The sequence below is a fragment of the Aphelocoma coerulescens genome, chromosome 20 (assembly GCF_041296385.1).
Source record: "Aphelocoma coerulescens isolate FSJ_1873_10779 chromosome 20, UR_Acoe_1.0, whole genome shotgun sequence".
In the NCBI taxonomy this organism is placed as follows: Eukaryota; Metazoa; Chordata; class Aves; order Passeriformes; family Corvidae; genus Aphelocoma; species Aphelocoma coerulescens.
In genome coordinates this window covers 11,461,727-11,486,884 of record NC_091033.1, presented here as the reverse complement: position 1 = coordinate 11,486,884, position 25,158 = coordinate 11,461,727, and the positions used below count along the sequence as shown (strand labels likewise).

The 25,158-nt window shown below is 42.3% G+C and overlaps 1 protein-coding gene across 2 annotated transcripts in view; it reads left to right on the top strand.

The window, feature by feature from the left end:
• CDH4 (cadherin 4) overlaps positions 1–25,158 on the top strand; it is a 420,603-nt gene that overhangs the window by 234,961 nt on the left and 160,484 nt on the right. For both annotated transcript variants that reach the window (XM_069034053.1, XM_069034054.1), the window contains exon 3: positions 18,404–18,627. In XM_069034053.1, coding sequence (XP_068890154.1) covers positions 18,404–18,627 — 224 coding nt within the window. The remainder of the gene's footprint in view (positions 1–18,403; positions 18,628–25,158) is intronic.

Genomic DNA, 25,158 nt, shown 5'->3' with positions numbered 1-25,158 from the left:
ACAAAATAAACATTTTAAATATAGGTAGATTGTAATACATTTTGCTATTCCAGCACCCAACCCAAAAAGAATGATGAAATGATTCATTTCTTGGCTGGCACATGATTTTATTTTAAAAAATAAAGCCTCTAAAAATAATAACCAAAACATAGGTGCATTATTCTCACTCATGAAGGATGCAAGAGTTCATTTTCAGATTCTGCCATATTTGAAAAAAAAACCAACCAGCAAAACTTCAGGATATAATAATGCTTCCTACAACTTGGGATTTTGCGATCCATATACAAAAGGTGATTGCTACACATTTTTGTCTTGCCCTGTGTCTGCATTTTTAATGATAGGTGTGCTTCCAGCTAGCACTCAGCTTCCTGCTTTCTCATTAAAAGCAAACAGCAAGGAGGACCAAGGGTTATGGTGAGAAGACGTGTCACAGGAAGAAAAGTAACTGAGAGAAACCCATCCCAGTTTGACACTTCTCTGTTACAGCCTGAAAGGTGTTTTTAGCCAAACTATCATTCCTGTAGTTATCCAGAGGCATAATTGAGGATTATTTTGTGGACTATGGTCTTTGGTATTTTAAATTAATTAAATAAGAGCTGTTTATCTGTGCCTTTACCCTCACTGGACAAAAGACCTCTGGTTTTTTCTAGCCAAGGTTCCCAGCCTCATAGTTGTGCTGTAAATGATCAATAGCCTGGTAATGAGGGAGTTCTGTGCCTTCATGAGAGCTGAGAACATTGCCATGGGTGGGATCACTTTAACTCAGTACTGTGGGATGATAAACTACCTTTTAATAGAACATTAACATTAATCTAAACAAGATTAGTGGAGCAAAGCATTGCACGAATAAGCTTGCTCAATTAAAACAGATGGTCTTCCATGCTGAATCCCATTATGCTCCTGAAGCCTCCCTTGCATTCCCACACACTCAGGCATGAGCTCCCTCCTTCCAGTGGCAAGGAGTGTGGCACATACAAATGTGCTCAGCTTTGTGCCACAGCACTCGTTCCATCATCTTTTACTCCAAGAGCTTTTCAGGATTTCATATTTATCAAATTATTTCTGAATTATTAACACAAGATCTTTACATTTTCTTCTAATTACACATCTGTCATTAATCTTCACTATTTCTTTTGCCCTGAGCGTTTTAGAGAAGGTGGAGAGTGATAGGATTCAGCAATTAGGATCAGCTGTAAGCATGATTAAGGCTGTCTAAAACCAGGGGAGAAGGAGAAAATCTAAGACTGCAGCAACACCAGTGTGTAGTGTTAGCCAAAATTAATGATCAAACATTGCATCTTAGTATCTTAATATTGTCTCAGGCAAAATGGCTTTACGTTTGGAAGTAACACACATTCACAATCTAATCACTGGTTTTTCCCCCAGACACGCTTTTACTGTTCATTACTAGAAGAAACAGAGTTTTTGCTTCAATAATTTTTTTTTCCAGGGCAGAAGCACAGAAAAGTAGTCACGTGTATTAGGAGGCCTTAAGCTTTTCAAAATTTTTTAAAATCTGCTGCTTTAAAGAAACCTCTTAAGGAGTAATTCATCTCCAGAGCAAACCTTTCAGTTCAAATCAGCTAAATTAAAAGGTGGCGTAAACAGGCATGATTTGACCTTGTGTACCCACACCCTGCCTTGCTGCTAAGAGAATGTTTTAGTAATCTAGCTAGAACTAAGCAGAATAAATCTCTAAATAACGTGTAGCTTCAGTGTTAAGGCTTGGAGCAAGCAGGATGTAACAATAGAGTTACTGTTTTGTTCTTCACTTATCCTGGAGTATTCTTTGTAGACTTGATCATCTTTTGGCCCTCGTTTGCCAGGTGAACAGTGCCAGAAAAACTGCCCAAATTCCAATAATGGAGATAAACCCTGCTTAGGAGGCTGTGGTGTAGTTGCCTATGAGTCCTCTGGATGTTCATGATTTAGAGTGGCCCTGAATTGGCCAGGGCTGGGTTGGCTCTTCCCTGTTCCCTGGTAGACCAGATAGAGTTTCAAAAGATGAAGTGATGCTTTGTTTGCCAAGTGATGTGAGTCCATACCAAGTATGATTTAGGCCAGCCCAGGACCTTCATCCTTCAGTCTCCCCTTTAAACATTGAGTTGAAATCCAGACAATGGATAATGCCCAGTGGAACCAGGATTTTCAAGACAGTCACCACCAAGCACTGGGATGAGAGGCTGGAGAGGGCACAAGCACTTTCTGTGGCTCTTCTGTGGGGTGCTGAGTAGTAGGTGAATCAAATTCATTAATCCTTTAGTGATTCCCTGCCTTGTTTGAGGTACTTGGCACTGCTTATTTTGAATCTCCCTTTCAAATCAAAACCGCAGGGTTTTTCCTGTGCCCAGAAACAGAGGTGACTTTTGGAAAGGAACTAAACAGTCACTGAAGGAAAGGCTGTCTGTGCTGGGTTTCAGGTGCAAATTGGTTTTTGTGGAAATACTGTCTGGAGAGCCAGTCTGCCTGGTGGATGTCAATCTGGATTTGGAAAACACCCCCATAGGGTGAACAGAGGCTGTTAATTATTGGTGGGCACTGGAAACTGGTTGATGGATATGTACACCACTGCTCAGTCCACTGTGACTTAAATGTAAATGAAATTTAATGTGAAATTATTATTGACAAGCCATTAACTGTAGTCTTAAACCAGCTAATATGCTGGTGGGAGTGTTAGCTTTTCATTTCTCAGGTCTCCATGACTGGCTTTTCCAGAAACAAGAGCCTCAGATATCTCTAGCCTGTACACCAGCTTCCCAGTAAAGATAAATGAACATCCAATCACAGGAGAAAGGAGGAGGTGTTTTAGACGGGAACGTCTGTTCCAGAGGATAAGCTTTCTACCCTAAAAGCTCATGAAGTTTGTGTGATAACGGGCCGCTCATGAAGAAAAACCCATTTGGTTCCTGGTAACAGGGCCTTGGTACCAGCCATCAATCACTGCCAAAAACCAGCAGCTCCAGGTGAGGACGAGGTGTGGGAAGTGAGCGGCAGAGCCATCGCTCACTGATTTCTCTTGCACCAACTGAGCACAGCTGAACAGGATATTGGTCCTTTGCTGCTTAAGCAGCCAGAAATAACAGGGTAGGGAGCGAACATATAATATCCCCCTCCACAGGGGCGGTGTGTGGCACAGATACCCAACTGGCTGCCTGAGCAAAGGACAGTGTTTTAAACAAGAAAGCCTGTATTTTTCATTCTGAAGCTGCTGGTAGGATGGATCTTGCCCAGGTGGCTGCATTGCTCCCCTGTACCTTTCCATTTCACAGCTTCAGTCCCTTCGGTGCTGGAGGAAAGGAGTGGTTTTCAAGCCAAGGGAGCTGCAGGTGGGTGCCAGGCAGGTGTCCTGGCCACAGGCACACAGAAGGAGCACATCAGCATGGTACCTATCCCAACCTCCACCCCAGCCTCCATCCCTGTGCACTGCTGGAGGCTCCTGGGGCGCTCCCATGACCTCATCTTCACCACATGGGATCAATGTCCATGGTGTTTTGGGAGGTGCATTTACAGGGAGAGACCTACAGAGACAAAGGACTTGCCTGTGGCAGGCAGATTTAACAAAAAGGGTTGCTCATTTGTGTTTGATTTTTTTATAGACATTCAGAAAAACATTGAGGTAACAGATACAGATCAGGATTGGTGTGGCTGGCTGGGGTTCACTGGAGCTCAGTGTCTGTCCCCTCCTCTGTGTAATGACCTGATTTGAGATGGGTTGAGATTGGCTGGTGAAGTTTTGATGGCATTTTATTTTTTACCAGAGTAGAAATGTTGTTGTTTTGGAGCTGCAGAGGATTCCTCTTGGGTAGTTTCTCTTTTCTTTGCTGGCTTTTCTTGTTATTTCTTCTATTTGCCCAGTGGTCTGGGTGAGCTGTTCGTGCTTTTTGTTTTAAAGGTCAGAAATACCACTAAAACTCTATGAATTATGGACTGAATAATATTTTTTGTTTCTTACTTCAACTTTTTGCAAGATTTCTGTTGAAAAAAGGTAGTAGATGGTTAATTTTAGCAGACATTTGGGGTGTTGGAAGCTTTGGTTTTGATTAATTCAGGTATAGCACCAGTTCATAGACATGAAATTGCTGCTTGATGTACCATTTATTACCACTGCCCACATGGAACAAGAGGGAAATTTAGGACAATTTCATGTTTCCAGGACAATTTCAGGAAACTTGTGCCAGTCTCCATCATATAATCTGTTATTAGGTCAATTCACTGGTAATACTGTAGACATTAAAGGCAAAAAAGAAGAAAAATTTCCCTTGTAGGCTGAGTCAATAATATGAGCCATCCCTAAAAATGAGTATTTTAATTGGTTTATTGGAGTCTATTCATGCAAGTAAATTTTGTAGAATATCCTGCTTTTTGTATAAAGGGAATCTTTTTTTGTTATTTGGATGGTTGCTAGTTGTTTTTTTCCTTCCTTATCACATTGTAGAAAAGTAATGTGATTACTGAACAACTTGAATTAATTGGCAAAAACTGAGATAAACAAGTGCCCCTTCTCCCTCATGTTTGCATATTAGCTTAAATTGAGACCTGATCCAGGATGAATAATTAAATAGTAAAAATTAAAACTTGTGGTCATAGCACTGCAGTGCAAATGAGTGCATTCTTGTTCTGTGCAAAGATTTATTTTAGTATTTAGAATAAACCTGAGGGTGTAATCTCATCACGTTCCTAACGAAGTGTTTACGCTGAGCTAGACATCACTGACAGTGGTAGCTGACAGTCCTTACTGAGGCCTGCTCTGGAAAAAACTGCAAATGTGTGACTGCAGAGTGTTGAAGGGCTGCTCCCTGTGTTGGTAACAGGACACAAGAGCCAGTGCAGTGTCCTCGTGGGGTTGGTGCCAGCAGCGCCCTTCACATCTGCACAGGCATTTTCAGAATCACCTCATTCTAATCCCACTGCCCTGAGCAGCCACCTCCCAGACCAGCTTGCTCAAAAAACCCCATCCAACCCAGCCTTGAGATCTGTGAAGCTGATAAAAGAACTGGGGATCAAAGTTTGGTAGGACTCCCCTTGATACCATTCATCACAATTCTTTAACCATTAAAAGATACCAGCCAGACAATGTTTCTTTCTCAACCCCTCAATCAATAATTAAAAAATAAAATTACAGCCCTCATAACTGACTTTTATGTCTTCAAATGGCCTGACATTTTGTTTTCAGCTTAAAGCTCTCACAGTTGAGCTGGTGTGAAAGGGGACCAGACGGCCCGATGACGGGCAGTTCTGAGATCACTTCCACGGAATATGGTATTTTTTTAATCGTGTTTCCTCTAGCAGTTGCCTCAGAATGATGAGTAGTGGATGTCAGTGTGGATTTGGAAGAAGATAAGGTATCTGTTTACATGCAAAACTTTTTAATTAAACAACAGATACAGAGCCAAGATATTTCTTGCATTCCTATTGCTCTACCTGGAGGGTTTGTTGGTCTGCAGCTGCTTCAGCACACGAGTCGTGCTCTGTGCTGACACTGGGGGAGGGAAAACGCAGCTATCGGCCCTTTTTGCCTTCCAATTTCAGCAGTTCAGACATCTGGGGCAATTTCTGTTTTTCATCATATTCCCAAAACTTCTGTGCCATGAGTAGGACAGGATTCTGCCTAAATGCTTGGACCTGAGCTGCCCAGTGGGTGTCTTAGGCTGGCAGAGATGAGATCTGCTGGTCCTCATGGAGGGTCTGTGTAGGACCACTGAACATTTTCAGAAGGCTCAGTCATTCAATAGAAACATTAGGACATTTCCAGAAATAGTTTCCAGCCTTTTTTAAGATGGGGAGAAAGGTTGGTTGGGTTTTTCACATCCTTTTTTTATTTTTTTTACAGATTTAGTTTTGATGGATGATGTGGAGGCAGAGAAATCTGAAGTTTGCAAGTGGTATTTATTTATTGCACTGTATGTTCTGTTGTGGGGGTAGTTGTTCAACCACAGAAATTAAAAAGTCATTTCTGAATCAACTTATTCCCGGAAAGATCAAGAGTTTTATCTGGAAAAAAACCAAAAAAAAACCAAAAAACCCACCAACAGAAAATTTAGCCCAAAAAAAGTCTCAGTAGGAAGGCTTCCAACAATTGCATTCCTGACTGTGTTACCCTTACCCAGGGGATCTGTCCCATCTGCTGGGGACGTGCCACCCCATGGAGGTGCTTTGAAATGAGGACACCTGACCACTGGAAGTGGCTCAACAGCCCCAAAGAGGCCCTGGGGGCAGAGTGGTGCAGTAAGGAGGGATTTTTACCTGCCACCACACTGCATTAATAGCAGCACTTAGTTTTGTACTCTTATTTTCTTTAGGATTTTATTGTTATAAAAAGAAACTTCTTAATCTCATACTGTTCAGGAAATCAGGTGCAGGCTTGCCTGCTAATCAGTGGTTTCAGTGGTGCTTTTACTTCATCTAAAAATTCATTATAGGGATTTCCTTAATAAAGGCCATATGCATATTTTAAGTATGTTTTTGTACTATTTTTAGAAAGAGCTTTGAGTTTATAGTTAATAGTGTAGAAAAATATCTAGATGGATAAAACAAATACAAATATAATAGTTACAAGATCTACTCATAATTAAAACCCAAGGGGAGTGAAGACAAGCAATAAATCAGAGTTTGTACGAACCAGATGTTGTCTATTTTGGGCAGTGGTGGAACACCACGTGGCTCTCAGAGGTGAGGCTGAGACTTTGTGGACAGTAAAATATGCTTTTCTAGCAGCAGCTGTTTGCCTTTGTGTCTTGTGCCAGAACTCAGACACTTCTGTCGTTTGCTGCTCTCCAGCCTAAAGGTGGGCTCGGTTCAGCTCTCTGCAGTTCGATATTTTATGGAGCTTGGGTGTTTTAGAAGGTTTTAAAGGGAGAAAGAAAGAGGGAATCTGTGGAGGTAGTGGAATGCTGCTGAAGAATCACATCCTGTGTCAAAGCAGTGTGTGTTGTAAGCATTTTGCAAAACCAAGTATGTTTTAAAAGCAAAGTGAAAAAAAATCTGATATATCCAAGCTGATGCTATCTGCTCTCAGGAGCAATTTGATCATAACCCTCTTTATATCCGTCTCTTCCGCTGCTGAAGTTCCCTACCTTAAAATGAATTTGTTCTGAGGCTACCCACTGGGGAAATCTAAACCAGTCTTCTCTATCAGTGACACGTGTTTAATGACATTTTACTGCTTGTCTTACCCAGCACGTCTGAGGAATCCTACTGCTAATTGTTGTACTATTACTACTACTCCTACTACTACTGTTGTTGTTATTATTATTATTATTATTATTATTATTACTGTCTGCCCCTGCAGCCCTGGAGGGAGAAGTGTCATTGCCACTGCCAGGGCTGGAGCTGGGCTTGTACTGGGTGCATGGGAGACTCATTCCTCCCACATCAGCTCCCAACTCACCATTCCCTTTCAAAATATGGGAGGAAGGCAGGGCAAGGTGGGCTCTGCCCGACCGTGGGCTCCTGCCCATAGGTGTTAAAATGCAAATTTTATTGCGGCAAGACAATATTTTCCTTTTGGATTCTGGGTTTTGTGTGCTTTTGGAAAGCATTTGGCAGCCACAGCAAGTATGTTTACAAAAAGAGCAGAACTGGTAAAGTTCAGGTTCGTGTTTGGATTCAGCCCCAGCAAACTGAAGCTGAAGCTGTGCCAGACGTTTGAAGCTGCCAGACGACAGTTCATCTCAAACAGAAAGCTGAAGAGGGGGAAAGAAATTTGTCAAATGTATTCCATGTGGAATTTCAGGCAATTTAATTTGATTCACTACACTCTGAAATGTCTTGGACTTCCCTATTGTTTCTTTACTTTAACACTAAATTTTATACCTTCTGGGATCTTCAGTGCTTTGTGCTGCATTTGTCACGTTCTCTAATTTACTGGCTTCAGTCTCTCTTGGTTTTAATTGAAGGGACTGAGCCCTGCAAAATTTTAAGGTTGCTAGTTTAATCCTGAGGTTGTTCTTCAGGTGAGGGGACAGCCTTTCTTTTGGACACCACTGTAGTAAGAAGGGGCAGAGGGGATGAGTGTAAAAGAGGAAAGGGGAAATTACAGTAAACCTCATCCCTGTGACTCCATCGGTGGCGGCAGCAGCAGCCAAGCTCTGTGGCTGCAGGGATGCTGTGGTCAGGATATGTTCCTGGGTGGCTGCAGAGGCCGGGAGCTTCTGTTTGGGTCAGTGATGACCACCATCAGACTGCCTGGATCTGTGTTTTATTGTGGTTTTGCTTTTCCAGTTAATTTCCTGCTCTGTGGGTGAATTTCCTGTGGAGGCAGTGGACACTGGAGCCCAGCCCCGGGGCAGGATCCTCTGGCTCTCTGCAGCCTGGCAGCTCTGATGCTGGCCAGAGTTTGTTACCCCCACAAGTGCAGTTTGGGCTTCAAGGCCACTTGTTCTCCTCCTGCTCCCTCTGATCAACTGCCAGAAACAGAGCCCAGAGCCTCTGTCTGTAAATAAAACTCTCTGAATTTGTCCAAATGTCAAAGCACTTGAGCCCACCAGGTAGCAAACAGTGCTTTATTCTACATAATATTAATTTCTCTTGAAACGTGCAGCCTTGTGTAGGTTAGAGCTGAAGGTAAAGGACTGCTGCTGCTTTTTGTGCAGGCAGAAGAGCAGAGGTGCACAGCAGCTGCAAGTTAAATATAGCTACCCAGCCTTGACTCTTCCAGGTAACAAAGTCTTCCATTTCTAATATTCTTGCCTGAAACATCTATTCATTTACTGCACTGGGATCTGACTCCCTGGATCAGCGTGCGTTCACACCTGAGCCAGGCTGAGGAAGATGAGAACACTCAGCCCCAAAGTTGTCAGTGTTTACACACAAGTCAAGTCCGTAAGGAGTTCAGTGTCTTTACTGGTGTGTCTGATTTTTTTTTTCCCCTGACATGTGCAGCCTCTGTTTCTAGGTGTTGAGAGTTTGTTTGTTTGAAGAGTGTGAGGAGAGAGAAGCCCGAGGCTGTCTGACACAGCTGCAGTTGGAGCATCTCTTTCAACTTCTTTTCCTAGGCTGCAAATGCCCTCCGTTCACTTTTCTTTTTTCCTTGCTAAAAATCTTCCTACAGCTCCCCATGTCTTCCAAACACTCTTCTGGCAAGTTGAAAAGAGATCTGTGACAGAAAGGAAAACCCCCCAAGGCCAGCAGGTTCTGTCAGTGGGGCAGGTGGGAGCTGGCAGGAGTGGCTGTGCAGGAGCTGTGTCCTTGCCCATTTCCCATCACTGCTCCCAGTGTCAGGATGTTCCTGATACCAGCAGGGCTGAGCTCTCTGCTCTGCCCAGGAGGGCTCCATGCCTCCTCACATGGGGTTTGTCTCAGTACAGTCCCAGCCTCCCAATAGCTCCCTCCAGGGATGCTGCTGCCCACAGGCGTTATGGGAGAGCAGCTGTTACAATAGAGATTACCCTACCATTACACAGGCTCCACCCTTTATAATGATCACACCAAGCTTCCATAAAACCTGCAGTTCTTCCTCGAGAAATGCATAGTGGTGTTTAAAGTCTTTTCCCACATTGGTAGTTTGACAAACATGAGAGTGTTGTGGAGATCATTAGTGCTAAGAGTAAAACCTCCAAATAAAGTGCCCTGGGATTTATGTACTCTGTGCCGGTAATAATAATTAGAACATATCCTACTGCAGGTAACTCCCACAACTTGCACTTTGATCTGAAGCTGGGAAACTCATTGATTAATCCATGGGGTCAATCAGTCCATCTTGTTTGGAGAGTTACTCTCTGGTGTACACCAGGACCAAGAGTGAAACAGGTTTATTTACTGCCGCTTAATCAGAGAACCCAAACTCTCCTGTAGAGTGGTGAGAGGTTTGTTTCTACTTAGCCTTTAATTGCAAAATGATCTCATTAGTGCTGTAGTGAATCTCAGTACTATCCTACAGACACGTGGAATTTAAAGAGCAAAGAACAAAAATGGTTGCTTGTAAAAACTCGGCATCTGCCACAAAAGTGTGGTGCAGTTGGTATTTGCAGGATTACCCAAACCAGGCTTCTCTTTATTACCCTTTTAATCTCAAACTGGAGCATCAGCTGCACATCCCAGTGGCTTTCTGTCTACACTGCTGTTAGAAACAGAGGGGCACTGTCATGCTGAAACTGCTAGGAAAGGTTTTTATCCAAAGATAAAGATGCTGAGAACAACACGGAAACCAACAGCAGAGTTGCTGTGGCATTTACCAAAGAAAAGGGCAATCCCTCTGAGTTATCCCAGCAGAGAACTTCAGACCTTGTAAGTGTCCTTCTTACCTCTGTCATCAGTCCCTGGCTCATGTATTAATTAACCGTTCCTGAGATGCCTCAGTAAGGCTGAGGGAGAGTGAGTGGATCTCAAATGGGCAGTGAAATCCCAAATAAAGCAATCCTGTAGAGCAGGTGCTGGAAACCCAGAAGTGAGGTTGCATATTCACAGTAAAGCCCTGAGCATAAAAATGTGGAAAGCAGTGAAAAATTTCTTTAACATGAGCACCAATAGATGCAGGTTCATGTTTCTGTGCTGAAGAAAATGCTTGAATGTGAGTCCACATCCTGCAAATCCAATTCAAACTCACTGCCCTTTGAAATCTGGGTAGTATCTCTGTGCCTTTGTGGCAGGAATCTTCTGGCTTGAATGTAGAAAATCAGGGATAAGAAACCTGATTAAAAAAAAAACCTCTTAAACCAATGCTAAAGACCAGGAAGAGAATAGAGGGGAATATTCCCTTCACTAATACTTGTTTCTAATCAGATAAAAATAAGTTGCAGTGTAGGAAGAATCCCTCTACTAACTGCCAGAACATGTCGATTTATCAAATTTTTCTACCGTTGCTCTTTTTTTGAGCTCGCCTCGGAGCTGACAGTGTATGTTTTACAGTGCAGCAAGGTAGATTGATTGATCCTAAATAGAAAAGCCTTTGGGGTCTCGAGCTGATGTTTTAGCTTTAGAAAAAAACTGAGTAAAGCATGTTAATGTAGAGAAAGGAGCCTGGCTTAATTGGACCAACTCCTGGCTTGCTGAAAATTAATGGCTGGCTGGCTGTTGCCAGAGTGATTCATCTTTTCTATCATGTTCTATAGTCCTTCTCTCCAGGGGTCTGTACTCCCCTCCAATTCCAAACCAAAAGTGAAATATACTTCTTCATTTTTTCTTCCTTAAAAACATGTATTTTAGTTGAATTGGCTTCCAGTAAATGAAAAATGGCACAGGTGGGAATTTGAAGGAGGCACTCAGTGTCTGGGATTTAGATTTTTGTTTTGTTTGAATGGGATTTAGATTTTTTTTTTTATGTACTCGTGACTCCTCATTGCTACTGGCTGACTGCACACGTGACAGAGTGACTTTTTAAAGGATCCCTATTTGTCTGTTGAAATGTATTGTTCCTTTTCTTTTTATCTGGCCATGGAAACAGAAATTCTGTGCAAGCAAGAGCTGATAAAAGTTAATATAAAGCTGGAAAAGGTGTTGAAAGCATTTAGGTGGCTCAGGAAGTGAAAAGATGACTTTTCCATGTAGTCCCATCAAGCCCACAGAAGTATTTTATGTTTTTAAAATAAATGACTTGTGCACAAAAAAGTCTTGCCATTTTCCCCATAAGACCTACAGTCCTGGCTTTGTGGAAGCAAAACAGCTGCAAATGAGCATGAGGTAGTCAGGAATTCACTGGTGTGTGCCTAAACCCCACATGGATAATCTGATCGTGGAGGGGGTTGAGCTTTGGAACTTAAAGAGGGCAAATTCAAAATGTGCCTTTAAATATAAAATGCTTCTGTGTCCCTTTTGAAATCTATCTGAGTTTCTGCTGGAGGCAGATTGCTACTCATTTGCTGATTCTGAGGTGTCACCAGTTGAGTGGGACATGGAATCACTTCTAACAAGCATGTAATAGGTTGGGAACGTCATGAATGTTGTATTATTGCATATTCTGAATAAGAGGATTCGCTGTAACTGAAGATTACAAGAAGATAAATAAAGATAGATTTTGTTTAACATAATTACATATGGTAAATTGTTATGATAATTTACTATTGTTTCAGTAAGGCAAATATTAGCAGTCATAGCTCAGAGATCGTAAATAATGCACTGGAAAATTAGATATAATGTTTCACATTGACCTGAGATTTGGGAAATGGGTAGAAATGCCACAGATTTCTGTTCCATTAATTGCAAGAAAATAACATTAAGAACACGCTAAATCATGCTAAATGTTTTCAGCAGATGATAGACTGTGGGATAGTTCATTAATTCTCCAAACCATTCATTATATTTGTTTTTTACTCCAAGAACACTTAATGAATAATCAATGCTTTGTGCAGCTGAGGGTGTGAGCATGCACATTTTTATATACATTCATATACCAACCAACATCCTTCCATTTATTTCCTACAGTTTTTTGTACCAAAGCATTTTTTTAAACTGTATACTCTTAAGCTCAATCACTAGGGATGTGTTTATTAGTCTTTGAAGCAGCTGTTTTTACCTTTTACCAGAAGAGTTTGGTTCTCCCATGATGCTATAAATATTAAATAAAGACACTAGGAGTTTATTAGTCTGATATCTTTTATGGGGACATGGTGGAAAATGTAACCATTAAAATTAGTAATGAGAGGATGAAAATTACACATTGTCTCCATCAGGTTTTACAGCCATCATTTTTTCCTATATATGTGTTGTTTTTCTTGTAGAGAAGGAGAAGGGCTCTGAGCATTTAACAAACTGCAGGAAGCAAATCTGGTTGTGTATTGTATGATAGTGTGGGATTTACTATAAGTGGGAGTGGGATAAAACAGGAGTCCAGGCTTAGATGTAGCACTGTGTGTGTGCGATGGCTCAAGTCAGTTTTAATTTCCACAAAACACTGAAACACCATCTCTGAATGGTCAAAATGCCTGTGGTACCTGGAGACATCCATCCTTTTAATACAGAGAAAAAAACCAGGACAAGATAGGACAAGAGAGAATGGCCTCACGTTGCACCAGGGGAGGGATAGGTTGGATATGAGAAAAAATTTCTTCATTGAAAGGGTTGTCAAGAAGTAGAACAGGGTTAAGTGGTGGAATCACCATCCCTGGAAGTGCTCAGATAACGTGTAGTTGTGGCACTTGGGGGCATGGTTTAGGGGTGGACTGGGCAGGGTTAGGTTAATGGCTGGACTTAGTGATCTTAGAGGTCTTTTCCAACCTTCATGACTCTATAATTCTGTTAAAATCCTCTTGCCTCCATTTCAGCATTTGCCTTTTTAGACAAGATATTTCAGTCCCAGAATAATTCCACCATGTATTTACATGTGCTCATGGGACTCCATTTCACACAACAATTGCAATAATTTGTGTGACATCCCTTAAATTTTTCACCCTGCACAAATTTGGAAATGCCCAGTAGTTTGTAGGGAGAAGGATCTGCCTCTGTTAGCTTTCTCAAAGTTGATCTTTCTATTTTTTCTGTCTTCCATCACTTGTATCTGGGTGATGGAGGCAGTGGCCTGGCTGTTTGAATTTCAGGACTCAGATCCCAGCTTTGCTCCAGGTTGCCAGAGTGGCTGTGGGGAATTCACTCCACTGCAGTTGCTTCCCACTGCTATAAAACAGTTTTCTCACAGAATCACAGAGGTATTGCACGAACATAAAGAGGATGCCTCGAAAACGTGGCCATGTAAAATTTTATGCTACATACTTACTTTGCCAAATAAATGCAGCTTCCCAACAAGGCACAGCACGCTCTGCTTCACATTAGCATTTAATGGAGAAATCACTTTGTGAGGCTGTAATGTGCCTGTGCATTTTTGTGGTTAACTGAATGGTTTCATGCCTGTTCTTAGGCAACAGGAGCCTCTCCACACAGGATATGTTTGGGATTTTTTAATTTCTGGTGTGGTGACATGCAGGGAATGCTGGCCAGGACTGAACCCCCTGCAAAAAGCCAGAGGAGATGGATTAGTGCAGACATTTGGGAGCGTTGGGCCAGAAGTGCCAGGGTAGGAATACAAGTGATTTGCTGATGATCACACAAGAGGGACATTTCCGTGCATGCTGAGGACTCTGCAGGTTACCCAGACATCAGAAATTCCCAAAGGCTGCAGTTAAGCCGTCCTCACCTTAATGATGTTCACAGAAGGGGTGTGAGGGGTGGATTTGGCAGCTTAGATTTATCACAGTGCATGGGGTGTAAGGGAGCTGGTCAAGAGACACAACTCGAAAAGCAGATGGATCCTGCTGCAAATAGTGCTGTGTGTTTGCTGCTTTAAAGTTCATCATGAAAGAAACATCTTTTGCAGAGATAATCCTCAAAACCGTGGTGAAAAACAGAGTCCTGAAGGGACCCATGTCCTGAACTGTGGGATGATGTCCTGCCAGGGGGTTTATCCTAATAAACGAGTATTATCCCTCCTGCTTTTCCAGCCCTATGCAGCTTGCCAGAGGGGGCACTTTTTAATGGACTAGGAGAAGTTAAAGGAAAATCCAGAAGGATATGGCTAAAAGTGAATTCTTTGGTTTATACCATTTATAGTCCTATTAAATTCAGTATTTCTCTCAGGCATTTGGGGGGCAAGAAGTTCAGTGTATTCCTACATCTTTCAAGATCCTGGCTTGATCATTTGACTCTGTCCAGCCAGCCTAACAAGCTAAATAATAAAAGAGAACAATGCAAAACTTGTTGAATTTTTTTTCACCCTCTGTCTTTTTTGAAGTAAAATACCTTTTTTTTCTCAGATGCCCAGCAGTTTGCTGCAGACTCCTGCAGCTTCTCTGCCCATCACTCAGTACCTGTTTCAGCTTATCAAATTGTTGTACTTCCTCCTTTCATAGAGAAGCAATTAAAAATGATGAGGGTAAAGGGTTAAACCTAAAAGCCTGTTAATGAGGGTGCCTTCTTGGTCTTCCTTTCATCAGGCATTAGATGCTGGTTTCAGCGTAAGTTTTCGATAAGCATCAGTGAGCATTTTTCCAGCGTATTTTTTAAAAAGTTGGGTTTTTTTTTTTACCATCCTGTAAAAATGATAGATGTGTGACTCTGCTGTTTATCTGAAATCCTAATTACTGATGCTGCAGCTTTTGAATGTTAAATTCATGCAGTGTGTTTTAGGCTTCAAACTGGTCAAAGAAAGATTGATTTGTGTCCACAGAGAGTTCTAAGTCTAGTAAACACAGCCAATGTTTGTTTATTTATTTATTTATTGCATTATTTGAAAGTCAAGAGTTGCATCAACTGCAAATTACGTAGACTTGGAGATTTCTAAAGGAGAAAAAGGGGAAAAAAAGCAGAAGTTGTCTGCCGCTGAATGAAATTTTAATTTCTGCCTTCACAAGAGCAAAGAGTAGGTGTAAGAGATGGAATTTGAAAATATGGGTGAGATTTCCTTTCCTTGATCTATGCTGTTTTTCATAGAACAATAGCTTGATTTTTTTCTCCCCTAAACTTATATATTTGGGGAAAATATTTTATGTATAAATATATCTAAATGAGATTTATAGATTATGTGGATTTTTTGTGTATATGTGTGCGTGTATATATATATATATATATATATATGTATATGTATAAAACAGTGCAGCTCAGTAGTCATGTAAACATCCCAAGGTCTTGTTTTCAAATGCCAGCAAAGAGGATAATTTAGGATTTTTGATCACAGACTCATTTAGATTAGAAAACACCTCCAAGATCATTGGGTCTGACTGTTCACCCAGCACTGCCAACCCCACCACTAAGCCATGCCCTTCCCCGTGAAGGAAGCTCAGCTCTCCTGCATTTCCAGTGTGTTTCCTATGCTGTGTATGAACAGTACCTGGAGCCAGAGCAGCTCCTCTGCCTGACAGAGCTGAGCAGGGTCATCCCTGTGTGGCTGAAATCTCCTGCAGAGCCGCCCAGGTGAGGCAGGGCCCATTGCTGCTGTGCTGAGTGACTGAAAACTGAGGAATCTTTGTGTCCTTGAAGCCTTTCTTGCAGTTCCTAAAGGCTCTTAGGAGAGGAGCTGCTTGTGCTAATCCCTTGCTGAGCATTCACCTACCTGTGCTACCTGAGAGGAGCAATGTGGAGCAGAGACAGTGCTTGTTAAAAAAAAGAAATCAGACGATTTCTCTCAGGATTTTCTCCGTCTCTAGTTAAGTTTGTTTTAAACTAATGGAAGTAATTAGCAAGTCACAGAGGGACTTTGTCTACGAGGTAGCCATTTTTAGATAATGGAGCATAAAAGTCGACACAGTGACATATGACACCAGAGCAGCATCTTGGAGCCACGAGCTGGGTCTTAAGCAGATGTTTAAGTACTTTGAATACTGAAATCGCTATTTACACATATAGAAAGGGTTTGGGGTTTTTTTTCTCCCAGACTACTGGTACACTGTAGGGCTTTCTTTTAATCTCAATAAAATCAAAGTAAGCTCTGAGTTTTTTAATGTGCAGTCATTATCACTCCTTTCTCTCTTCTTTAAATGTCTCTCAGTATATGATTCGTGGGTACTTGGGGAGTAGGGTTGGAACTTGGGTTCTGCATGGCCATTACACAGCAGAGGGGTGCAGCAATACAGCAGCTGATGTGCCATGTTTCTAACGGTGCCCAGGGTGCTGAGCTGAAAATAAATAACATTTAGAAGTGAAGATGCACTTGATATGTTCACACGTATCTATTGTAGCTGTGAATGCAGGGGTGATTTGCAGAAATTCCAGAGAGATGAAGGTGGTCTCCCAGCAGGGTGGTCCCAGAGGTCCGGGGTATCTCCCCTCACAGGTCTCAGGGATTGTCCCGGTTCTTGTAGGTGCCACAAAACCGTGTGTGTGCTTACCCTCATCCAGGGTTTTCAGGTTTTTTATATACTAGATAACTTTATCCATCTTATTTTTTATAAATCAATGTGTGGCATTCGCTGTTTGTGCCCAGCAATTGCTGCAGCATTTGGTAACACTTCCCACCACACACATAAAAACGTACCAGTGTGGTCTAAATAAATACACAGCACAGAAAGCCTCTGTAGATGCACAGTTGTGACACGATCACAGCACCCCAGTTATTGTGGGGTGCAGTTTGGGGAAGGAGGGGAAGGATTTTCCCTTCCTCTGCCACAGCCTGCTCCTTATTTCTCTGTACTTTGATGTGGCCAGGGGCTTTGACTGCCAGATGGGTTGAGCCATTTCCTGGCTGCTTTTTTCTTTCACCTATGCCATGGTTGTTTTTTTCTTTATTTAGATCCAAATTCATCCCTGATTCAGCTCAGGGCAGCGCTGCAGAGCTGTGGTTGGTACAGGGGAAAGGGACTGTTGGGGTACAGCTGTCCCAGAAGCTCCTCCTGGAGTGCCCTGCATCCCTTGTCCCACCACAGCCAGTCTAGGTAGGATCCATCTGACCCAGCCCTTCTTCTGCAGGAATTAAGTGCCTGCTGAAGCCCACCAGAGCTGGCCGAGCAGGTTCTCCTCATTTCAGGGCAGGCTGGAGCATCTCAGCATGAGAACCCACCTAACAATCCGAGCTGGAGCGCTGTGCATCCATTCTCACTCACTTGAGATGTTTTTACGGGTGCAATATGTTTTCCTTCACCACGTGTGTTCCGCCCCGTGGATTACTCGAATGGCAGAAAGTGTTTTGTTTCCTGTGTTATTAGCTGCAGGTTCAATTTCTATCAGATTTGTCAATTCTGTCATATAATAGGGTTGGTTTTTTTCTGGTCTAATGTATGTGACATGTATCATAATGCCAATAAAAATAGTTTTCAAACTAGACTGTGAAAGACTTTGACCAAAAAAAAAGGCGAAAATAAAAATATCAGCGAGTGGGGAGCTTTGATCTGACAAAGTAGGCTTTCAGATGACATGTTATGGTTTATGACACACAGTTTAACAGTTCCTTTTTGCAGTAGCTGTAACATGTGAGGGATTGGCCAGGGTGGGAATGCAGCTCAGGATGGGGGGTCCACTTCCAGCAGCAGATGCGTGCTCCAGAATGGTTTAAACTTTTATTCCTGCGTTTAATTTTTTTGTTGTTTTTTTTAATATTTCTGCTAATGGAATTGTTATGGGCTTTTGAATTTCAGTTAAGAATGTGCAAATAGGCTATCTGGTAAGTAGGTTATTGAAGGGTTAGGGAAATGGAGAACATTTCCTGAAAAAAAATACCCACAGCGTGGGTAATAGACTCCAGTTGAATTTAAAAGATAATGGCGACAAGGGAGAAATCCACTTGTAGAAATGGGGAACAGCTGTGTTTGAGATCTAATGAAACTGTATCAAATACTTTAAAAATGGCTTACAACTTCTTCCCTGGGGAACAGAGATAAAGCACAAGAGCACTCCTGAAAGGTCGAAGAAACAGTTAAATCATTTCCTTGATGGTTATTAGAGATATAGAAGACATCAGTGAAAATTAAATGTCTGAAACTTGTATTTGATTGCTTTCCTTATCATGCCAATCTCACACATTTCTCCCATCTCTTCCTCTCTGTTCTAGTAAAATTTAATAACTGTGCTGGTAACAAGGGTGTGCGGTATGAAACCAACAGCCTGGACTTCAAGGTGAGGGCGGACGGGACCCTGTATGCTGCCCACCACCTGCAGGTGCCCTCCAAGCAGCTGATCCTGATGGTGACCGCCTGGGACCCCCAGACCCTGGGCAGATGGGAGGCCATGGTCAGGTTTCTGGTGGCAGAGAAGTCCCAACACAATGGACACAAGGTAAGAGTTTTTCAAAGCTCTTTTTCCTACTTTGTTCTTCCTTTGCCTCAAACCATCGGAAGGTTCACGCGGCGTCGGAGTGTCCATGTTGCCTGGTCTGTGCTTCATAAGGAAGTGTCCAGGTAGGAGATACCATGAGCAGCATCAAATTCCTTGCAAATGATCCTTGAACCTCTCTGACAGAAATGCTTTTGGGTCACCAGTGAAGGAAGTGTTCTCTAAGTTCATACTTCTGTATTTTTAAAGCGACCTTGTCTGTTATACACTGCAGGTCATGTGCATCATGTTTGCACTTCACTGCTGATAATCTCTCGACTGCTAATAAAACCAGCAGATGAAGGGTGCAGACTCAAAGTCAACCATCTTGTAGATGGCTGTAAGTTCAGATGCCTTTTGTGACAGCACAGGCCTGGAGTCATGCACTGGCAGCTCTGCCCTGCTGCTCATCTCTCTGGTTTTCACAGTTACTCTTGCGAGCAATCTGCATGGCCCTGCAGCTTCCAGAGGGGAGATTTGAGCTTGTTCCTTCCCTTGCAAGGACAGGGAGCATTGCTGCTGCCTGATAAGGGACACGTGCTCATGCGCGATGCGGGCAGCGAAGCACAGCGTGGCACTGCGGTGCCAAACGTCCCCTCTGCTCAGTGCCAGCATCTCCCCTCGCCCACCCCGACAGAGAGAAGCCAGAGCCAGCGTTTCAGTCAGAAGGGTACAGATGGTTTCTTTCTGCTTTAGTTCCATATGCACAGCTGAAAAGCAGGAGGGCTCTGTCCCTGCGCGGCAGCCTGAGAGCAGCGTTCCTTCAGAGAAACGCGGCCGAGGGCTGCACAGAGCCCCTGGAACTGGGGGCTGCCCCATGAAACACATTTCTTCTGGTCTGCCCCTGGTGTAGCTGTCACTTTCCTGCCTCGTCCATATAATTTTTGGCAGCAGCAGTTCACCTTTTCATTTTCAGTGTTAGTCTGGGCTGAAGATCGTTTACTACACGGAGTAAATGCAGTTATCTCATCTGGTGCTGACTCAAACAACGCAATGCTGGGCTGGTTGGGTGGTGACATTTGGGCAGGATTTGGCAGGGAATTGGTTCAAGACCTTGATTTATTGCTGGATCTTGAAGACCTGCAGAGTAAGGATGAAGGTATGAGTCCTGGGAGCAGCCATGGCTTCTTCGGGGGCAGGTGGGGTCTCTTGGCTGTGCCTGTAACTTGGATTAATGCACGGCAGTAATGGTCCAGACAGCAAGACTGGCCTCTCCTCTCCTCAGTTCTGCAGTGCTTGGACAGAGAGTGCAGGGCAGGATGGGGAAAGAAGGAGAGACTTTCTGTGTCAAATTTTTAGAATTCCACCATGTGACTCTGTGCCGTTTGGGAGAATTTTTGCCACGTGTGAGAGAAAAAGGATAGGACTTGGACAGACTTAAATCTCTCACTTGCCCAGTGGACTGACCCCTAAGGTTTTGCAGGGCTTAAAGTCATATAAATACACTTCTGCTGCTCTTCAGTAAGGCTTGGGCTTGTGCAAGATGTAATTAAGCCCTGTGTGTTATGTCAACTCTATTTGCCATTTCTAACCAAAGAAATATTGCTTCCTTCTAAAAGTAATTAAATATTGAAGGAACAAAGTAAGATGTCTTATATACTGCTTTAAATTTCTTCTCAATGTAGCAGAAAAAGAAAACCTGAATAAGCACACATTTCTGTTTCAGTAGAATATTTGGTTGGAAATTCATCTAATGTTAATGTAATCTGAACTCTGGTTGAAAAGAGAGAGCTAAGCTTCTTAAAATTCATATCCCTCCTTTCTAAAAGCCTTATTAGAGTGTAGTTTGAGGCTGGAAAAATACGGAAAACAAGACTAATGACAAGGTCATAAGCAGTGTTATTGTACGTCCCTGTAGCAGGCATCCGACTTGTGTTTTATTTAAATGCCTGTGGTTTTTGCAAGCAGAATAATCCTTTGTTTACTAAAGAAATAAATATGATTATGAGATTATTTTAAAAAATAATAGTGTTTGTCCTGAAAAAAAGAACCCCGAACCTTACAATAACCAGTTCAATATGTTTCAGGCCATGACCCTTATATGTTTTATGGCTTTTACTAGAAGCAGATTTCACATTTGGTTTAGTGTAGTATAATATGACTCAAGCAGACTATATATATATTTTTTAAAGACATTTCAGACTGTTTTGTTATATTTGGGATATAGAGATGGCAAATATGGGAGAGAAAGGAGGTGACCTGAGAGAGACCAGTTTTCTTCTACTGCATCCATTCATTTCCATTTTACTTTGTAAATTTGTGACTGATTTTGCAAAAAAGCTGAACAGTTTCCAGACATTATAAATAATTGGCGTGAAATTCAGTTACTGCACCTGCTGATCACTGTTTGTTGGCACCTACAGCACAAAAAAAGTCCTTTTGCCATGTTCCTCCTCCTCTCCATGAGCAACAGCCCTCAGTGAGAGCAGCCCCTCGTGATGGGGGGCTTGGTGCCCCTCAGAACCCCCTCTGAAAGGATAAATCAGAATTTAGTTCATGAATATCCAGGGATTAAAGCTGCATCAAAACCAGCCCTCCTGGAATGGCCATTATTAGATATTTGGTTTATATTTGGTTTATTGTGGAGGTTATAATACAGAATAAATGTTATAGGAGATATCGATGTTTTTGGGATACTGGCTGAGGTTTTGGGGGTCCAGGAGTGAGCCTGCCTGCACAGTGGGGGCAGTGGGCTGCTTTCCAGGAGAGCACAGAGGATTAATCCATCAATAAATGATCCTTTGTGTCTGTGATCCTTTCTTGTCAGAATATGTAAGACGGAAAAACTGTGGAACAGGCTGAGAGCGCTTGAGTGGTGGCCAAGGGCTTCCAAGGCAGCAGATCATTTCTTGTTGGGACAGTCCTCCCCTTGTGTGCTTTCACTGCAAAATCAGGTTTGGTGTCCATTCCTGTGCCCCAGATTCCCCAGCTGAGCCTTGCTCTTGATGCAGCTGGCATTTTAACGGGGAGGGTCCTAATACAGTGACAATTTCCCCTCTTTCACAGTGTCAGCCTTATAAATGTGCTGATTGCTTTAGATGACTGAATAACCTGGGCAAACCTGCCAGTTTTCAGTGAAAACCACTGTAATGAAAGAGTTCTAACTACTACGTTAAAGTGTCATGCTAGTAGGATGAAATGATAGGAAAGAAAGCAAATACTTTAAAAATGGATTTTATGATACACGAGCATACATTTCCCCTCCTCCCCCAGCAAACACTTGAATGTAAACTTTTTTTTCTCGTTAATACAAGCGATGTTAGTAACTCAAGGAACTTTTTTGTTCAGTCTTGCAGGGAACCTGATAGCAATTCAATTAGAAAATGCAAATGAGGTCACATATTTCCCACAAGAGTGCTGAATTACCCCAGAGGAAACTGAGTGATATTCCAGCATAACAATAAATACTTAAGATAAAGTTTCTTCTACTGTACTTGTCTGGCTGCCTGTTCTTCCAATTGAAAGTATCAGTCTGGGCTATGGGTGATGTTTGGGAAGAAGGAAAGAGAAAAGAAAAGAGAAAAGAAAAGGGGAAAGAAAAGAGAAAAGAAAAGAGAAAAGAGAAAAGAGAAGAAAAGGAAAAAGAAAAAAGAAAAGATAAAAAATGCTGTTTTGTTAAATAATATAAAGTCTTTGTGGCTTGTGTCAGCATTTGCGAAAGATGAACTGGAGTGGGATAATGCTCCAGAAGAAAACAAAGTAAAGCCAGGCTTTACTTATCTGGAATTAGCTGTGTAGTCTTCTTTTCAAAGAGTGCATGCTGTTATTTTGAAAAATTGGATATTGATTCAACCAAAAGTCTAAAAATGAAGATTCTGATTGTGAACAGTGACATTGCTGAGGACTGCAGTCTTCAGAGTGTCCCGTTTTTTAGTCACAGAAACTCGAGTCCTTCCATGTGCACAAGTAGAAATACTGTACCATTTGTCCTTCTCACCCCACCCCTGCCCTCTGTGTCCATCAGTCCAAGCTCCTCCTCATGATTCCTTGAAAATCAACTTCCTCCAGTCCCTATGTTGGCTCATCCCATCTGAAGTTCTGACCCTCTCATTTATATTGATTGTTTTCTTTAATTTGCAGTCCTTTCATGTGTCTAAGGCACATCTGGCAGATTTTCTTGTGTATTTATTTAGCCATCTATTTTTCTGTAGTTCTCACCTCAAAAGTTAAAATCCAGATCATAGAAATACAGCATAGAGAGGAATTCACAGCAGAAGAGCTTAGAGGTACAGGATATATTCAGCACATGTAGGATGTCAGTCATCTGCTGCCAGTGACTTAGTTTGGAAAAACAAAATACTGTTTTCTTTGAATCATGTTTATGTCAACCAAAGTTTCTCGTTGTCTGAGCTTTTCAAATTCTGAGCATGGAAATATGTAAATTTTTGTAATGTTAAATCACTGGGAATTGTGCAATTAAACTTGGAAGTATATGAGGTCTGCAGCTAGTGTTTAAAACATTGAGAACTGCTGTCAGAAATCAATTCTTTCTTAAGCCCAGCTTGCGTTTTATTATGTCTCATCTTGTTTTGGGCTGCTTTCATAACCCAGCTATGAGTCCACAGCCATACAATGTGAATGTGAAAAGCTGATTCTTACAGACAGAGGGTTTCTTTTATTTAAAGCCTTTAAATAATCATCTGTGGTATTTTACCTGGCTGAGGTTTTAAATTCCGAGTACTGCTGATCACAAGCGCAAAGGTCTCTGGGCAAGGAAAGGCTTATTCAGCACTGCTCTCATTCATGACCTGGGTTATTGTGCAGCCAAGATGCTCTGCACAAGGCTGGGGAGCCTTCCCTTGAGGAAGAAAATCAGAGTTTCAGTGGGAGCTGTGCTTCCAATGACTCCAGTCTCCCTGATGCTCTGGAGCAGGTGCACCTGGAGGAAACAAGAAAAAATGTGTTCCCTTCCTTTTTTCCTTCTTTTTCCTGCATTGAGATGTTATCTATGGTATCAGGGTGATGGAAGTTTGCCCCATCAAACTGTTTTATCCCTAGAGAAGGCCTGAAAAAAGGAGGTTTTAGTTGTCATCCTGCCTTTTCTGATAATACTGATGCATATTTCAAGTACTGGGTCATTACTCTGACACTGTCCTCTTTCACTACCTCTGTGGGGAATCGAAGGCAGTAACTAAATCCAGCAAAATGGCAGCTGGAATGATTTTTATTTCTGTATCTCATCAGTGAAGCAAGACCTGGATTTATCTGTCAGGGAGGGTACATACAGAGATTTCTGTTTCCTTCAGATAACTTGTGAGACACTGTTTGGGGTTTTAACAAATCAGATCAGTGGAAAAGATGAGAAAGAGGATGACTAATAAATTAGTATCATATAATTGTTACCAGTGAGACTGCTCATGATAATTGTGCAAGTCTAATGAAGATGCATCTGCTGAACTTGCCTGACCTCATACTGACGTGAATTTGAACATCTCACATGTAATCATTGCGGGAAGTGAGAGTGGTGTTTGTGAAAACACGTGAGCTTCCCTGGCCTGATTTTCAGGTGTGCTGAATCCCATTGCCTTGTGCTGAAGCCGAGAGAGGCTTTGACACACAGGTGCTCATTGCCTTGGAAAATCAGCCCACTACGGGAAGTTTCCAAGCACTGCACTTGCCGCATTTAGTTCTTAAGCAGTCAGCATCATACCAAGGGTCAGGCTCAAAGCCATGCTCGAAAGACCATCTGTAAGTGAAATTCACTCCAGATCTGTCTTCCTTCAAACATAAAGAAGTCCTAAGGATTGAACTGCCTATGCGGAAATAAGTTTTTCTGATAAAACAAACCCCGTGGACTGCTGCGTGCTCCTGCCTGTGATGTGTGCCTTGCCCTTGCCAGATCAAAGCTTTTGACCTCCCATTTCATGTTCTTTGTTGGTAACTGCTGAAGTCTGACTGCCACTTGAAAAAAAGTATTTTGGACTGGATATCCTAAAAATACCTTCAATACCTTCACCGGTGTGATAATCTGCTGACAGCTGCTTGTAAACATGAGTTTGAGTACAGACAAAAATTGCTTCATGCAGGCACGTCCATAAAAATAAACTTTTTTTAGGGGTTTTGGGTGTCCAGGATCTTTCCTTTGGCCCAGCAAGCTGAGACAGATTGGTAGAAACAAGCTCAGTGTGAAGGAGAGTTTTGCTTCCTCCCAGCCTCTGGAGGCCAGGTCTGGATTGTTGGATGAGGTAGTGACCCTGTGGCATGTCCAGCTGGAAGAGAGGAGCCAGGGATGGGTGTCCAGCAGGGCAGGGTGGCCTGAGGGCCTGGCAAGGAGTGGGATCTCAAACATTGTCCCCACCCAGCAAAGCATTTAAACTCAGGCTTAAGTTTCATCTTGCAAATGGAGATAAATTAAATGTGTCCTCATGGTCAAATTTGAGCATTTCTTAGGTGCACTCTGGAATTGGAGAAAAAAAAAAGAAGAACAGTCTTTTCTCAAGAGCCTCTTGAAATAACCAAAGGATAACTTGAAAGGGCAAATTCTCACGCTAGCAC